The sequence below is a fragment of the Macaca nemestrina genome, chromosome 18 (assembly GCF_043159975.1).
Source record: "Macaca nemestrina isolate mMacNem1 chromosome 18, mMacNem.hap1, whole genome shotgun sequence".
In the NCBI taxonomy this organism is placed as follows: domain Eukaryota; kingdom Metazoa; phylum Chordata; class Mammalia; order Primates; family Cercopithecidae; genus Macaca; species Macaca nemestrina.
The window spans coordinates 17153009-17170888 of NC_092142.1; the positions used below are offsets into that span (position 1 = coordinate 17153009).

The window sequence follows — 17880 nt, forward strand, 5'->3', positions numbered from 1 at the left end:
TCTCGGCTCCGCCCCCAGGCCCCGCCCTCTCCGCCCCGGCCCGCGTTTCCCCGGCCCCTTCCCCATCACCCTCCCCTCCAGCAGGGACAGGGGTGTGGGGAGGGGGCGCGGCGCGGGCTAGGCGCCTGCCCCTCCCTGCGCGCCCAGTCCCCGAGCGCGTGCCCGGCGCCCCCCTCCGCGGCCTCCCCGCTCCCGCCTCCCCGCCTTCTCCTCCTCCTGGTGACGTCCGGGTCCCTGCCCGTCTGAAAACTCCGCGCCGCGGCGGTGGAGGCGGCGGCGGCGGCGGCGGCGGCAGCAGCGGCGGCGGCGGAGGAGGAGCAGCGGCGAGCCGAGGCGGCGGCGGCGGCCGGAGCGGGAGCCCGAGCGGCAGTCGGCGGCCGCGGGAGCCGCGGGGAGCGCGGGGGCGGCCCGGAGCGCGCCGGGGTCCCCGCGCCCCGCTCGCCCGCCGCGCTCCGAAGATGGTGGCGGCGCCGTGCGCCCGGAGGCTGGCCCGGCGCTCGCACTCGGCGCTGCTCGCGGCGCTCACGGTGCTGCTGCTGCAGACGCTGGTCGTGTGGAATTTCAGCAGCCTCGACTCCGGGGCCGGGGAGCGCCGCGGGGGCGCAGCGGCCGGCGGCGGAGAGCAGCCTCCCCCGGCCCCGGCCCCGCGCCGGGAGCGCCGGGACCTGCCCGCCGAGCCGGCTGCAGCCCGAGGAGGAGGAGGAGGCGGCGGCGGCGGAGGAGGAGGACGGGGGCCCCTGGCGCGGGCGCGGGGAGGCGGCCCCGGAGAACCCCGGGCACAGCAGCTGGCCAGCCGGGGGGCACTGCCCGCCCGGGGTATGGTAAGATGCCCTTTCGGCTCGCGCCCCGCGGCGAGGGAGGGTAGAAGGCAGCCCGACCCCGCGCCCCCCTAGCCCTTGAACCCGGTCATCAGACTGGGACTCTGCAACCCTACCGACTCCACATCGCCTCTTGCCCGGGGCGGTCGGGTGGGGTCCCTGCCAAGGCTCAGGGGTCGTGGGCTGCCCCTTTCAGAGTCTGAACACGGACCCTTTGGGGTCTGGGGGAAGTTATCTCCAGTGGGGGCGCTTTGGGGGTTACCGGAGCCTGGCTGGGTTCCTGTTCCCCAACACTCTTGCTGGGGACCTCAGCTGACTTGCTCCGTGCGTGTGGGTCTTGGTGCCTCGCTCCCTTGTCTGAGTGGATCGCGCCGGATCCTCAGCCGCTGATCCTGGGCGGTTGTCGCAGCAGCATCTCTTTGGTTTTTGCCGAGCTGGATGCAGACAGATGAGCCCTCTGTTCGTCCTGGCCTGCGACGAGGGCTGAGCTGGGCGTCCCAAGTCCCTGACCATGCCCCTGAATCAATACTCAGTCCGGGGTGTCTGGTCTTACTTTGGGTGTTCTGTTTCTCCTCTCTGGATGTTTGAGCCTTCCGTGTTCACCTTCTCTGTCTCTAACCTTGCCGTCTTCCGTGCCCTCTCTGACTTTATCTCCTCCCCATCTCCAGTTTCAGGGCATGGCTCCTTCTCCTAGCTGGTTGTCTCTGTCTCTCTGTCTTGTTGCGGCCGGTTCGGGTCACCAGCTGTGTGTCCGACCACACCGTCAGGGCTTCTACTCCTATGGGATTACTTTGCCCTCCGTGGGTGTGAACAGTCAGGGCTCTGAAACTGTTTCTTCCGCAGATCTGGGGCCGTCTGGGTGGCTGGGTGGGGAACTGAGTTGTCTTCCTACCCTGTCCCCAACTTCTCGAGGGATACCTTTCCCACCTTCTCTGGGCTGCCTTGCCCAGCCTGCTGAACTAGGAGCACCTGGGGTGGGAGGCCGGAGTCCTCAGTTCAGAGCCAAGGTCTCAGTTTCCCAGGGGCGTGAGTTCTGCCTTAGGGCATAGCCAATATGTTGTGTGTCTGTCTCTTTATTCGGCACACTACTTGTCTGCAAGGGTTTGCCTAGCTGCTAAAAGGGTATTAGACACCAGGGGGGATGGTTTCAGGATCCTGAGGACTGAATGCATAGCTCTATCGTTTGTCACTTTGGAAGTCCTCACTGAAGACTGCCTTCGTACACAGCGTGATGCTTTGTGAGCTGCTAAACTTCTTCGGAGTCTGTGCGACCCTCTCTGCCGGAGTGCAGCTCTTCCTGCCTGCGAGCTGAGCCAGTCCCAAGACGTGAAGTGATGGCATTTCACGTTGCCGTGTGGGTAGCGGGGAGAAGTATTTCCCTCGTTTGCGGGGAGGATAGTGGCCAGAGCTGCCTGATGGAGAACCAGAACATTCCTAGTGTCCTGTGATCTCTTTCCTACAGAGGGGGGTACTCTGAAACGCTGCCTTTGAACTCCTGGAGTTGATAGGGATGGGTTCTGGCTGAAATGCAGTTAGAAGATCTTTGTGCATCCAGAGCCCAGGAGGTGCGGTGGGAGGGTTGTGGGGCATGTCCTGCTGGTCCAGTGTAGGAAGGTGTAGGGGAGATGTGGTGGGGGAATCCTGGGGCTTTGCATCTGGGATTCAGAGTCGGTTCAGGAGGTACCTTTAGGATGCATACAGCACCTGTTGAAACAAATGAAGAAAAGGAAGGAGGCAAGGCTAGCTGATTTCTTCATAAGGTCCCGGCATTGTGAGCATCCATCCCCAGCCTGTCTGTGTGTTCGGCTCAGTGTTTTACTCTCTCACACCCAGCTCAGCCTCTGAGAGATCTGCGGTTGGGGAGGTAGGTGGGAACACACTATTTTCCTTTTTACTTCCTTTTGGAATTTCAGTTCCAGCAGCGGAGTTGCTTTGCTTTTCTGAAACTCCGTTTCCAACTGCAAGTTCAGTTACTCTCCCCAAACCTGCATGTCCTAGTGTCGATTTCTTTACCTTCCAAGGTAGACATTTATGTATTTTTTTTTTCTTTTGGTTCTCTTCTCTTCTTGGTAGCTGCCTACCATGCTGTTGACTGTTGTCGTTCGGGGATTTGTATTTTATTTCATTTGCTTGTCTCTCTCCTTTCTTTCCTCTCCCCCTACACCTACTGCATAGCCTGCTAAATCCTGAAATCACAGTACAGACAGGCTGGCTGGATGGAGCCTGGGGTCTGTCCTACTCTGTCTGTACCCACCCAGTTCTTGCCCTTCCATGGAGCTCCAGGAGACCAGAAGGGGGCAGGCTGTTCCTAAAGTCTGGTATAGCTGGAGCTTGGGTTGCAGGCAAGGAGAGGACCAGGCCTTTTTACAAGCAATAGAGGCCCTTGAAATGTGCAGTTTGTTTCCAAACCCTGCTGGGGCTGCCAGGATGATGCTTTGGAGGGAGATTCAGGAGTGGGACATTTAAAGAAACAAATCCCCGTGATTTTCCAGATGGCTCTTTTAGAGAGATGCTTAGACACATGCTTAGAAGAAGATGCTTTCTCTCAGTGCTCTGTTGCAGGCGGATATGGGGTGGGTAGACAGTCTTGGCTCTTGCACGTGGGGGGAACCTGTGTCCTGGGTTGCTGGTGGGTGTGTTGCAGAGAGTGTCAGGCGGGCATTGTGTAGAGGGCATTTCCTAAGCCAGATCTTCCTGCTTCCTGATGCCCACAGCCTCAGAGCATTTGTCCTTTTTATGTTTGGGGAGCTGTGCTTCGGTGGAAGGCCCTGATTGTATTTTTGGTGCACTTAAGAAGCCAAGAGGAAACACCCCGTTTCTCAAGTAGAAAGAGTCAGAGGGCATGTCCATAGAAGATTTGCAAGCTCTCCTTTTCCTCTCAGCCTCTTTCAAAGCTCTTAAATATTAGAATTATTGGGTGGATTGCAGCTGTTTTGTGGCTGTGACTCTGATTCCTTCACTGGGTCTCCAGTAAACTGTGGATTTTACTGTCATCTCAGAATTTCAGAAACAGACAGACTCCCTTATAAAGGGAGGAAAAATATTGGGAGAGCTGTCATGAGGATCAGCCTACAGGTTCTGAATAGATTTTGGAGAAAATGAAAGAGAGCTGTGTGTGTTAATGTAATGAATGTTTATTTTCTTTCCCTTAGTGACTCTCTTCTTGAAGTCCCCACATTTATTGCTTGTGTGCTTAGATAAACTGTTACTCAGTAAGTTTCATTTAAGACATCTAATTTTTTATTACCCTTCCCACCCCCTGCCTGCCGCCCCACATAAGCACACAAAGTAGAATGGGGTTTCTGTATTATCCGACCCCTTTGAAATGTTGATTTTTCGGCAGAAATTCCTCATACTTCACATTACTCAGATAACTCAGGACTTTTTTAGACATCAACTGTGACTTTGAAAGATCGGTTCACTGGCTTTAGATCACCTCTGCTTCTAACAGCCTCAGAGGTGTAGCTTTTCTTCCTATCCAAATATTCTGTGACCACAGAAAACAGGGTGTTTTATTGATGGTTCCCTTTTTTTTTCCACACTTCCAATGGAGTTTTATTTTGCTTGAGCGATGCATTACACTTTGTATACAGAAATATGCATCATTGAATAATATTTATCTTACTGCAAATGTTGCCATCTGTTTAAATCATATACTGGAAAATGTTAAAATAGATAAATAAAAGTAGAAATTATATACCTAGGTATAGATATGTTTGTGAGATAAATTCTAACATATCTATAGTTTATCAATTCATTTTTTGAAAATCTTCCAGAAGGTTGGGTGGTGAAACGCTTGCTCTTTTTCACCTAGGAAGCCAGCCATGGCATAAGTTCTTACTTACTGGTGACTGTTCAATTTTGATTCATGGTTTTAATAGAACAGGAAATTTGGCGGCTTGAGTTAAAGCAGATAGTTAACATCGCGTCATTGTGTGTGTGTGTGTGTGTGTGTGTGTGTGTGTGTGTGTGTACCTCAGAAAGCAAAGATATCCTTAGGGATATCTCTGAAATAAGAGTCTGTCCCACCCCCCACTCCAGAGCTGTTTATGATCCATAAGGTCATAAATCCATCTATATGAGTGTTTCAGTGCAGAAGAACTTAACACGCACACCTGTTGGACTGCACAGGTGAGGTTGAAAGTCTCTGTCTTTTGACCAGTGCTGCCTTAAGAGTTGCCACTTATGATATCTCTCTTTCTCTTTCTTTTGCATTTCCCCATTTCTATGGACCCAGATCCCCGTCTACCAGAAACAATGAGAGAATGCCTTGGGGAAAATAAAAAATAAGTAAAAAACAAACTTGATCTGAACAAAACCTACATTCTAAGGAAGGGGGTGGGAACAGGAGAAAACGTCCCAAGAAGTGTGTGCGAGGCCCCAGCGCCAATGAAAGAGGCCTCCGTTCACTACCCTCAGGCCTGACATACCTGGGTTCACCTCCTGGCTCGGCCCTTTCTCATGCCTCTAATCTTGGGCAAGTCACTGTAATTTTGGCCCTCTGAATCTGAGCTACCTCATAGGGATGTATGAGGACGAAATGTAGCAATATATGTGAACTCGTGTGGGCCTAATCAGTGCTCAAAAGTGAGCTGTTCTTAAGAGGAAATTCTTGGTATATTTGAAAATAAGGAATTTCTTGCAGTCATTCATTTTCCCACGCAGTATAGGGTGCGAGTAAATCCAAGGCAGTAGAATGAATACAGCTCTTTCTGTGTGAGCAGGACGGAATGTGGTAGAGGAAGGAGTACTGACATTTATTGAGTGCCTGCTGTGTGCCAGGCATCCTTTAGGTATTTTGCATACATTGGGTTATTAAATGCTCACCGCTGCCAAAAAAAAAAAAAAAAAAAAAAAAAAAAAATTCTGGGAAGGAAGACGGTATTACACAACTGATAAAAAGTTAAAACTAAGAACACCCGGCTAGAAATCACTGATGTTATGATGGCTTGTTACATGGCAGGAATAATGGAGGGATTTGTAAATATTACCTTACTGTCTCACTGATTTCTTCCAACTTTGTGGGATAGGACTTTTCCTGTCCCCGGGAGGAAACTGAGGCTCAAAGAAGTGAAGCTGCTTGCTCATGAAGTTCACAGAGCTGGGGAGTAGCAGAACTGAGATCCAAACCCAGACCTGCCCCTTTCCAAAGATGCCACCTTTCTGAGTTGTGTTTCTTTTGCATGGTTTGTTGAAAAACCCTAAATGCAACCATGCCATTCCCAAAAATCTTTTTTTTTTTTTTTGAGACAGAGTCTTGCTCTATCACCTAGGCTGGAGTGTAGTGGTGTGATCTCGGCTCACTGCAACCTCCACCTCCTGGGTTCAAGCAATTCTTGTGCCTCAACCTCCTGAGTAGTTGGGATTACAGGTGTGCGCCACCACGCTTGGTTAATTTTTGTATTTTAGTAGAGACAGGGTTTCACCATGTTGTCCAGGCTGCTCTCGAACTCCTGGCCTCGTGATCTGCCTGCCTCGGCCTCCCACAGTGCTGGGATTACAGGCCTGAGCCACTTTGCCCAGTCTCAAAAATCTTTGTTCTACTTTTCTCACTTCTTATTGCAGATTCCTAAAAAGGTACCAACCCTAGAAAAGAAACAGACATGCAATTTACATTGAATCAGACCCCTAACTCATGATGCAAATACAGGGGTAATAATAATGATGATGATAATAATAATAATTATAATGCTCGCATAGCAGTTATGGTGTGTTAGGTGGTTTTAAAAATGGATGCATAATAGTTGTACATATTTTGGGGGTACATGTGATGTTTTGATAGGTTCACATAATGTGTAATGATGAACTCAAAGTAATTGGGATATTCATTACCTCCAACATTTAGCTTTACTTTTTGTCAGAGACACTGAAATTCTTCTCTTTTTGCTATTCTTTTTTTTTTTTTTTTTTTTTTTTTTTTTGAGACAGAGTTTTGCTCTGTTGCCCAGCCTAGAGTGCAGTGGCACAATCTTGACTCACTGTTACCTCCACCTCTCGGGTTCAAGCAATTCTGCTGCCTCAGCCTCCCGATTAGCTGGGATTACAGGTGCCCGCCACCACACCTGGCTAATTTTGTTTGTATTTTTAGTAAAGATGAGGTTTTGCCTTGTTGGCCAGGCTGGTCTTAAAACTCCTGGCCTCAGGTGATCTGCCCACTTCGGCCTCCCAAGGTGCTGGGATTATAGATGTGAGCCACTGTGCCCGGCTCTTCTAGCTATTTTGAAATATACAATAGATTATTGTTAACGATAATCACCCTACTGGACTGCCAAACACTAGAGCTTATTCCTTCTATCTAACTGGATTTTTATACCTTCCAGTCATTGTCTTCCTCCCCACTCCCCTCACTCACCTAATCACGTATCTACTCTCTGTCTTCTTGTCGTCCACTTTTTTAGCTCCTACATAGGAGTGAGAACATGGGATACTTGTCTTTAAGTAGCTGGCTTATTTCAGTTAATATGATGGCCTCCGGTTTATTCATGTTGCTGCAAATGAAAGGATTTCACTTTTTAACAGCTGACTAATATTCCAGTGTGTGTGTGTACACCACATTTTCTTTATCCATTCATCCATTGATAGGCACTTAAGTTGATTTCATATCTTGGCTATTGTGAAGAATGTTGCAGTAAGGATGGGAGTGCGGATAGCTCTTCGATTTATTGATTTCCTTTCCTTTGGATAATTAATTCCTTTCCTGTGTAGACACAGTAGTGGGATTGCCAGATCATATGGTAGTTCTGTTTTTAGATTGTGAGGAACCTTCATACTCTTCTCCATTGTGGCTGTTCTAATTTACATTCCCACCAATGGCGTATGAGGGTTCCGGTTTCTCACGTCCTCACCAGCGTCTGTTATTTTTTGTCGTCTTGATAAAATCCATTTCAGGTGGGGTGAGATGGTATCTCATTGTGCTTTTGATATTCAGTTCCCTGGTGATTAGTGATGCTGTGCATTTTTTTATATATCTATTGGCCATTTGTATGTCTTCTTTTGAGAAATATCTATTCAGCTCTTTTGCCCATTTAAAAAATTGGACTACTTATGTTTTTTTGCTGTTGAGAGTTGTTTGAGTTCTTTATATATTTTGGTTATTAATCCCTTGTCAGATGGGTAGTTTGCAAATACTTTCTTCCATTCTGTAGATTGTTTTATTTGTTGATTGTTTCCTTTGCTGTGCAGAAGCTTTGTAGCTTGATATAATCCCATTTGTCTGTTTTTGCTTTTGTTGCCTGTGCTTTTGAGGTCTTACCCAAAAAAATTCTTGCCTAAGCTAAGGTCCTGAAGTGTTTCCCCAGTGTTTTTTTCTAGTCGTCTCATAGTCTCAGGTCTTAGATTTAAGTCTTTAATCTATTTTGATTTGGTTTTTGTATATGGTGAGTGATGGGGCCTAGTTACAGTCTTAAGGTTATCCGTAGGAATGGTTATCCCGTTTTTCCAGCACATTTATTGAAGACTTTGCGCTCACCAGCGTCTGTTCTTGATGCCTTTGTCAAAAATGAGTTGATGTAAAAGAGTGGGTTTATTTCGGGGTTTTTTATTCTGTTTACCAGGCACTGTTTTAAACCCTTTTTGTGCATGAACTCGTTTAATCTTTCAAGCTGTGTACTATTATATTTTCAGCAGTCAAGAATTGAACTTGAAATTGGCTAGAGAAAGGAGTCTTGAATTCAGCTCTCTCTAACCAAGGGAGAAGGGGAGGAGGGAGCAAGAGGATATTGTGCAGGGTTCTTTGGCCAGGGAAATTGGCTTTTCTTTCAACCACAGCAGACTTCCTGCTGCTCCATTCCTTCAGACCGCTCTGTGGTTGGCCCACTGAGTAACCCACCACTTGTACCTGGGAGCCTGGGTCTGCAGCATGCTGGAGAGCTATCTCAACGAACATGCAGTGCGGATCATCTTGTGGACACTTCCTTCCGCCTGCAACAGAAACTACCCGTTTGCCCGCAGATGCTCATCAGATGGTGCCCACGTGCCCTCTGGGTTCGGTTGCCCCGTCCCCCTGGTTGGAAGCCAGAGGCATCACAAAGAAGATGGGTGTGGGGCGGGGTGTCACCTTAGCCCTGAACCTGGACACTGGCATTATTAGTATCAGGAACTACGAACTCAGACACCCTGCCAGATGAGGAAGGGGTGGGGCCCATTCTCAAGCTTTGTGTGTGTGGATGAGGGTGACTCATCTTTCAGGGCCACCTAGGGGCAATGAATGGATTTGTCCTGTCCCAGGCCTGGTTTGTCCCAGCCAGGTGACTACTGCATATGTGGACATCTAATCCAGGCTAATGTGTCAGTGGATGCTGATGAGGTAATGTGGTATGAGGCATTTGTTTCTCCTCGCAGGTCACGCTTTACCATAATTTTTGGCCACAAGGGGCGTGGTTTCGGTTTAAGATGGGTTTGTGGGACTGAGAGGTTGATGCAAATGTTCCCTACCCGGGAGGCACAAACGTTGCAACTGTGGTGATGATGAGGTGCATTTATTGAATGCACCAAACACTGTGGAAGGACTAAAAAGACATGCTTTTATTGAATCCTTATAACATCTGGCAAGTTAAGAGCTATTATTTTCATCTCTGTTTTACTGATTGAAAGAATTAAAACTAAGGCAATAAGTTGGATGAAAGTTACACAGATGTGAAGTGTCCAAACTAGGAATTGAAGTTGGGTGGTGTCTCCAAAGGCTGTGTTCAGTAAGTCTGTTGACTCTAGCCCCTCATTCTCCCCTTCCCTCCATCCATTTATGCATGCATTTGTCCATCCATCCATCCATCCATCCATCCATCCATCAGTCCATTCATCTATTTATCTGTCTGACCATCCATCCATCTATCAGTCCATTCATCCGTCCTCTGTCCATCCATCCATCTGTCCATCCACTTACCCATCCATCCATTCATCCACCTGTGCACCATCCTCCACTCCTGCAGTTAGAAGGTACCAGTCCCTGTGTCCAGCACTGGAACTACCTTGGTGAACAGGACCAATGTGCCTCCTGCCTTCCAGGAGGACCAGTCTGGCAGGCAAGAGTTAGCGCCCGTGCTGATAAGTGGCCTATCTCTAGGGAGATCACTCTCACATCCTAGTCGGTACCCTTTCTCATGGTGACCTCTTGAACACACAAGGGAGGTGTCCTCTGGGAAGGTCAGGGCGAGGAGTAAGTAATATGATTCAGAGCCCTGGGAGCCCTGAGGTCTGTGCCATCCCAGAACCGTCCATGAGGCCTGGGCTGCTCCACTCATGGGGCCCAAGCTCTTCTTGTAGCTGAGGAAACAACCCCGGAAATGATCCAGGGGAGCAGGTGGGCAGATGCTGTGGGGCCTGGGAGGCAGGTCGTGTGATGTTGAGGAAGAAGACAGTGGTCGGACATCATCGGTGTGTGGCACTTTGCCTCTCTGGAGCTCAGTGTCCTCGTCTGAAGCCCAGGGGCCATAAGGCACCTTCCTGGCAGGGCTTGATGGTGAGGCGCAGCTCTGGGTCATGGTCGGTGCTCTGCTCTGCCCCCTGATGCAGCCGCATGATAGGAGATGTTTGCTAGAGCCAGGAGGACTTTCAAATCCATGGCCCATGGGTGGGTTTGATTTTGCCCACACAGTGTGCTAGAATAAATAGGCCCTGGAATTTAAAGATTAGGATATGCCGTGAGACAGTGTAGATTTTTGGAATTCTTTTAAAAGTCATAAGATCCAGCAATACAGGGTCCATGGTGCTCGCTTGGCGTTAAACAGCCACGCTGAGGAATGGTGACACTGCAGACCCACTGGTTCCCCAAGAGTCCCCCCAAGATCTCTCCTGTCACCTGTGCCACCTGGTTGGCCTCTCTTGGCTGTTGAGTTTGCAGCCCATTTGGAAGACCTCTGTGTTTACTATGAAGACGTAAAACTGAGCATCTGTGGTTACCCTGTTCCCATGTGGCTTATTCACTGCACTTATTTGCCTCTGACTGCCTGTGCCTTGCCCTGGCATGATGGAGTCTCCCTCCTCGCCTAGCTGGTGGTGGAGACCCAAAATATGCAAATTCTTATAAACATGAGGCCATCCTGAAGGCAAATGTCCTCGACAGAAATAGAATCATGCGTTCTGCAATTTGATAAACCCGTTTCCCCTCTGCAGGCAGTGTGAGTGACAGGCTGCTTTTGACTCATCTGCCCCTCCCTCTGTGTTCCCCGTGACCTTGTCCCCCAATAACACGCATTGGAAAGTTGGGCGTCTTGAGAGACAAGGGGGGGGGGTGGAAAAGTAGAACATTCCTGAGCACCTAGGCTTGGTCCCAACGCTGTCAGGGACGGACCGTGACTTTCATCTCTGTGTCTTTTTGGCGCTTCATCAGATGATGCTAATAAGCCTACCTCCCTCCCCGCGTTGTGAGGATTAAATGTGATAAACAGATGAGAAAGTGCTTTGAAGCTCAGAAAGCCTCATGTGAGTGGAAGATGGGGCTCATGTCTTCAAGCAGCAGAATGTGGGAGTGTTCAGACGGGGTTGTCTGCCTTCCTTCCTCACAGCGTCTTGTAACCCGCGGGGAACAGGGAGAGAATGAATGAGTGAAATCCGCTGGAAATTTCCCACCTGCTCATCCATTCATTCATCAGATATTGGTTGGGGTCTGCTGTGTGCCAGGCCTTATGCACAGCGAGGGGAAAGACAGATGTGACCCTACCCTCATGCCGTTTATGGTTTGGGGACAGGATGACCTCCCAATAAAAACAAACAAGAACATGGCAAAAAATCAAATTGTTATAAGTGCAGTGAAGGAAACGATTAGGGAGCTGAATAAAAAGAAAGAGCTGTGGATAAGCATTTGTTTTGGATGGGTGGATTTATTTTACTTATTTGGGGGTAAGGATTTATTTTGGATCATGCCTTCTGCCATAGGAGTCCTAAACAAGCCCCAGGAATCCAAAATATGGTGTAGACACCAATCTTGATGCACTAGTGGTTGGAGGTGCTACAGGGGTAGATATTCTCTAAAAGCTTTTTATAAAGAGTTGCTCTTCATATCTGTACAACATTTATTCACTTCTTAAATCTATTTATTAATTTATTGAGACAGGGACTCCTTGTGTCACCCCGGCTAGAATGCAGTTGTTTGATCTCAGCTCACTGTAGTCTTGACCTTGCAGGCTCAAGCAGTCCTCCCACCTCAGCCCCCTGAGTAGGTGGGACTACAGGTGCATGCCACCATGCCCGGCTAATTTTTGTATTTTTTGGAGAGGTGGGGTTTTGCTATGTTGCCCAGGCTGGTCTGGAACTCCTGGGATCAAGTGATCCTCCCACCTCAGCCTCCCAAAGTGCTGGGATTACAGGCGTGAGCCACCATGTCTGGCTCACTTCTTAAATATTGCCTACATTCTTTTAGTTGCTTTTTTCCTGACAAACCCATATGATATAAACATTACTCTAAAGGTGCAACGTGATGAATTTTCACAAACTGAACACATCTGAGTATCCTAGACCAGGAGTCATAGCACCGACAACATCCCGGATGCACCTCTCTTCTGCTTCTTGGATGAATATTTAAAGAAATTATTAATAGCTGTATATTTCTTTAAATGTATATTTTGGAAAATACAGAAATATAACCAGCCAGTCAAAACGGCAGTTTCAACACTATTCTTGTTTAACGTGCAGGTAAAGTGGCATTTAAGTAAGAAGAAGTGGGGTTAACAAAATGAAAACACATAAGCAAACCCTAACTGGATTTCAAATTCTGATTGCAACTTGGTTGGTTAATGATGGTCAAGGAAGTGCTGAGATGGCCAAGGTTTGGTCAATGTCAACTCAACCCGTTTGAAGAGTCTTTGCTCCTCTGGTAAACAGCTGTACTGTTTTGTTCTGAAGTTCAAGCAGAAAGGATTGAAGTTAGATGTTAGGAGGAACTGTGCTCTGGGTCCATTGGAAAAGAATTGCCCATTGGAGGCCCTCTCTGATGTCTGCATTGCTCCCAGAATTCTGGAAAGTAATGGTCCCAGAGGCTCCCCATCCCTGTCTTCTGTGACTGAGGTCTGGACATTTCATGTGCATCTTTTGGATTCACTGTGCATTTGCTTCGCGTTGAGTGTTTGTACTCTAGTCCTCCAGGTGTTGGACATGAAATTAGCATGATGAATGGGTCCCCAAATGGGCCAGTAATGACTACATTAACTTAACCCTGAACCAAGGCGCTCCTATTCAGAACTAGGGTAACAGAACCGCAGTGCAACGTTAGCAGCAATTCAAAAGGGCAACGGAGACAACTCATCATTTCATAATGAGCGAGGGGAGAAGCAATAAAAGCCGGGAGCCCAAGGACCGCATGATAATTTTGCAGAGTCTCAGCTCTCAACCAGACTCACGTTCATAAAATAAACAAATGTTTTTGGTAATGGAAAGCTAATGTATACATTATTTAAGGATAGTATTAAAACCAGATTAGATGGATCAAGTAATACAACAGTTACCTCATTAAGCATCCTTTCTTTGGGGATGTGAAAAAGTTCTTCTTCTTCTTCTTCTTTTTTCCTGGTGAAATGGGGCTTTATTAATTAGAGATGTAATGGGAAATCTTATTTTTTTTCCCCCAGACTAGTGGCTGTTTTCTGTTTATTTTTTAATGGAGGACCACGCTTTGCAGATGTTCTCTTTGAAATAAAAGCCTATTCATTGTCTCTCTTTTGCACTTTCTTTTATCCCAGCTCAAAAGGGGCAGCTGTTATGAAAGACACTGAGAACCCCCTTTGCTTGTCATCGAGTATCGCAGATGATTCCGTTGTCGATGTAAAATGCTCTTATTGCCTGCTTTTTCTTGTAATCCTATGGAGGGATAGTTTTCAAATTGTGACTTCTGATTTTCTCTTGTTTAGAAGGTGAGTTAAAGACAGAGAGCAGGGAGAGATGTTAAGCTAAACATCTCCTAAGGAAGGATGTTCGGTGAAAGACTGGGTGGTTTGGAAATGGGTAGAAGTTAGGTTATTCATTCTTCTTCGGCCTAGAGGCTGACTCCTGTTTGGCTTTCTTTTAGGATGAAAGCAAACAAAAAATGCACAACAGCAGCATTTCGAGGAAACTGACTGTTTATTGGAGTGAGCAGGCGGATACAGCCCTCCAACGAAAGTGGGTGCTAGAAAGCAGCGATGGGGAATGCGTAAGCCAGAAGGAAACCTAGAGCTTTGTGAGTCAGGTCTGGGCTCCAGATGGAATAATGACAGCATGGGGTCCTCTTCCTCCTTCTTTCTTAATTAAAGAAAAGGTAAATTTTAAAATCAAAACTTAAATTGGTAGCCAAAATCAATGATTTCCAATCCACATCAAATTTAGAGTGCCTATTAAGAAATTTGAAATTCTGGTTTTCATTCCCAGAGGTAACCATTTGAGTGAGGGGGGATGTGGCTGCCCCCTCTACACGGGCCCACCAGGTCACTTTGCTTATCTGTGTTACCTACAAGATGGCTGTTGGGATTTGAGTTTGCAACTCTCAGAATGATAATAATAATAATCGCTATTATCTATTGGATGTCACTATATGGCAGGTGCTGTGCTGTACTAAGCAGCGTCTCCTAGATTATCATTTTAATCATTATATCAGCCTCATGATGTGGCTGCTGATAGTATTCCCATGTACAGATGAGGAAATTGAGGCATAGAGAGGGTAAGAAATCACTCGCAGTCACAGAGCAGACTTGGAATTTCAGCTCAGCCAGCGTGACTCAGGAGCCTGCGTGTCAAATGCCATGTGTGTGCCGCACAGAAAGATGTAACCAAACAACTCTCACTAGGTTTTCTTCAGAAGGGCACTGCCAGAAAGCTGGCACTGTTACTGGGCGTGGTGGCACACACCAGCACTTTGGGAGACCTAGGAGTTGGGAGATTGCTGGAGCCCAGGAGTTCAAGACCAGTCTGGGCAACATAGTGAGACCTCGTCTCTACAAAAACATAAAACAGTCAATCAGCTGGGCATGGTAGTATGCCTGTAGTTCCAGCTACTTGGGAGGCTGAGGTGGGAGGATCACTTGACCCTGGGAGGTTGAGGCTACAGTGAGCCGTGGTTGGAGTCCAGCCTGGGTGACTGAGCAAGAGCCTATCTCAAGAAAAAAAAAAAAGGTTTGTACTGTTTGCCCCCTGCAAAGATGGAACCACTGAGACCCTGCAGTGAGTGAATTGAATTGCCGAAGGTCAAACCACCACGTAAAATGCACAGAGTGACTTATTGCCTGTAAAAGAAGGTCGAGTGTGAAACTGGCTGTGGACGTGGGCATCTGTGAAGCTGGAAGTCTGGCTGTGGTAGAAGAGACCTCACCGTGATTCCCATCCTCTGTGTGCACAGAGCGAAGCTGGAGTGACGGCCTCCAACTTCCATCCATAGTCTTGGAGCAAAGAGGTAGCACCTGACACGTAATATTTTGATAAGTTGCTGATTTGTATTAAAATAATAATTACAGCAATAATTACAAGCACGGATTTCACTGAGACTCAGCTGCTGACGGTGAGAAAAAATAATTCATTGCATATTCTCTGGAAATCAAATGGAAGCCAGACCTGGCCTTTTTCCTTCGTGAGAGTACCGTGCAGGTTTTGCTGTGGGTTGAAGGCCGTGTATTTTGCCAGATGCTGTTTATGTTAATAGTACTGATGGCAGATTTCATGCGAGGAGTCACTGGCAATTGGGTGGACATCATCTTTATGCACAGACGCCACAGAAAACAGCCTGGCCAGATTCTGATGGTAGCACCATCCCTTAAACCATGAAACACGCCCCACCCGGGAAGTAAAACAATAATAGGGGAAAACAATTTAAATCTACATTTATTTATGTATTTATGTATTTATGTATGTGTGTATTTATTTATTTATTTAGAAATGGAGTCTCACTACGTTGCCTAGGCTGGTCTTGGACTTCTGACCTCAAGTGATCCGCCCACCTAGGCCTCCCAGAGTGCTGGCATTACAGGTGTGAGCTACTGTGCCCAGCCATTGTTATTAAATATTCTTAAGTACTCTAGCATTGGCGGGTACCTGGCCATCATGAAGAAGTCATAGCTAATTTAATTTGATTGCTCTGGTTCTCTTTACACTTCTGTTTTTGAAGCTGATTGAATTGTAAGCTACTTTATTATAAAAACTTGCTAAACTTCTCGAAGTACAACATGCCTGAGAAAGAATGCAGCAATCATGAGTAAACAGCTCCAGAAAGGGATCACACCCAAGTATCCAGCCCCCGAAGGTGGGGTCTCTATCGTGACTTCTAACCCCATCAGGTACTTTTGCCTCTTTTCAGAAATGGAATCATGTAGTCTGTACTCTTTTGTGCCTGGTTTGTTTTGGTTAACATTGCATCTGGAGTTATATCTCTATCCAGGGTTGGTGAACCCAGCTTGCAGGCCAAGTCTGGTCCTTTGCCTGTTTTCATATGGCCTTTGAGCTAAGGATGGATTTTGTGTTTTTAAATAGTTGCCACGGGGAAGAAAGAATGATATTTTGTGACATGTGAAAATTATATGAAGTTCAAATTTGTGTCCACAAATTGACCGGGCATGGTGGCTCATGCCTGTAATCCCAGCACTTTGTGGGGCCGAGGTGGGTGGGTCACTTGAAACCAGGAGTTTGCTACCAGCCTGACCACCATGGTTGAAACCCCATCTCTACTAAAAGATACAAAAAACATTAGCTGGGTGTGGTGGTACATGCCTGTAGTCTCAGCTACTCGGGTGGCTGAGGCAGGAGAATCACTTGAACCCGGGCGGTAGAGGTTGCAATGAGCTAAGCCTGTGCCACTGTACTTCAGCCTGGATGACAGAGTAAGACTCTGTCTCAAAAAAAAAAAAAATAAATAAATAAATAAATTGCGGCCAGAAATAAAGCTTTATTGGAACACAGCCATGTCCATTTCATTTATATATCAGCTATGGCTGCTTTTGTGCTGTGACAGCACAATTGAGTAGTTGCAACAAAGACTGTATGGGCCCAAAGCCTAAAATATTTACTGTCTGGCCCGTTACCAAAAAGTTTGCTAACCCTATATCTATATTGTTTCATAGAGTTGTAATTGTTCATTTGCATTGTTTATTTCATTGTGGACTATACCACAATTTACATATCCATTCTGTTTATGGGCGTTTGGGAAGTTCCCAATTTGGGCCATCAGAAATAGTGCTGCTGTGAACATTCTTGTTCGTATCTTTTGGTAAGCACATGCATACATTTCTGTTGAGTATATACCTAGGAACGGAATTCATTTAACTACTGTTTTTTTTTTAACCAATTGATTTGACAATTATATTTTATTTTATTTTATTTTTTTTATTTTTATTTTTTGAGACGGAGTCTCGCGCTGTGTCACCCAGGCTGGAGTGCAGTGGCGCGATCTCGGCTCACTGCAAGCTCCGCCTCCCAGGTTCACGCCATTCTCCTGCCTCAGCCTCCGAGTAGCTGGGACTACAGGCGCCCGCCACCACGCCCGGCTAGTTTTTTGTATTTTTAGTAGAGACGGGGTTTCACCATGTTAGCCAGGATGGTCTTGATCTCCTGACCTCGTGATCCACCCGCCTCGGCCTCCCAAAGTGCTGGGATTACAGGCTTGAGCCACCGCGCCCGGCTGACAATTATATTTTAATTTGGAAGTCTTACCTTTCAGAGAAGGAGGTAAAGTGCAGTAATACTTTCAAATGCTGAAACTCTGAAACAAGGCTTATTTTCCTAATTAGTCTTGCAAAATTCAGAGTCTGTAGAAACAGTTTCTTAATTGTCGATTGTTCTTCCATTCTCAGTCCCTTCCAGGCTGTTGGGAACAAGCCCGATGTCAACTGCTTTGGTTGCTTTTGGGAATGCTGCCATCGTTTAATTTCTTATACCAAAGCCATGTTGTCCACGGGGCTCTTATCTTTATTCAGCAAAACAGGTCTGGCAGAATTAGGCATTTTTTTCTAGATGTCACTTTCTGCTTTGATTGACTTCTGTTTATCTTTGGCTTTCTGGTTTTCTTGCTGGGAAACAGATGAATATAGCCCTGTGTCCCCAATAAGATCTCTAGCCTGCAGTAGCGTGTGTCATTTTACATTGAAACTCTGTGCTGAAATGTCCCTTTGGGGAC

At 47.1% G+C, this 17880-nt stretch overlaps 1 protein-coding gene across 1 annotated transcript in view; it reads left to right on the forward strand.

Annotated features, from left to right (window-relative positions):
• The first annotated feature begins 407 nt into the window (after positions 1–407).
• LOC105464267 (xylosyltransferase 1) overlaps positions 408–17880 on the forward strand; it is a 368404-nt gene continuing 350931 nt past the window's right edge. The window contains exon 1 of the mRNA XM_011711985.3: positions 408–821. Coding sequence (XP_011710287.2) covers positions 459–821 — 363 coding nt within the window. The 5' untranslated portion in view covers positions 408–458. The remainder of the gene's footprint in view (positions 822–17880) is intronic.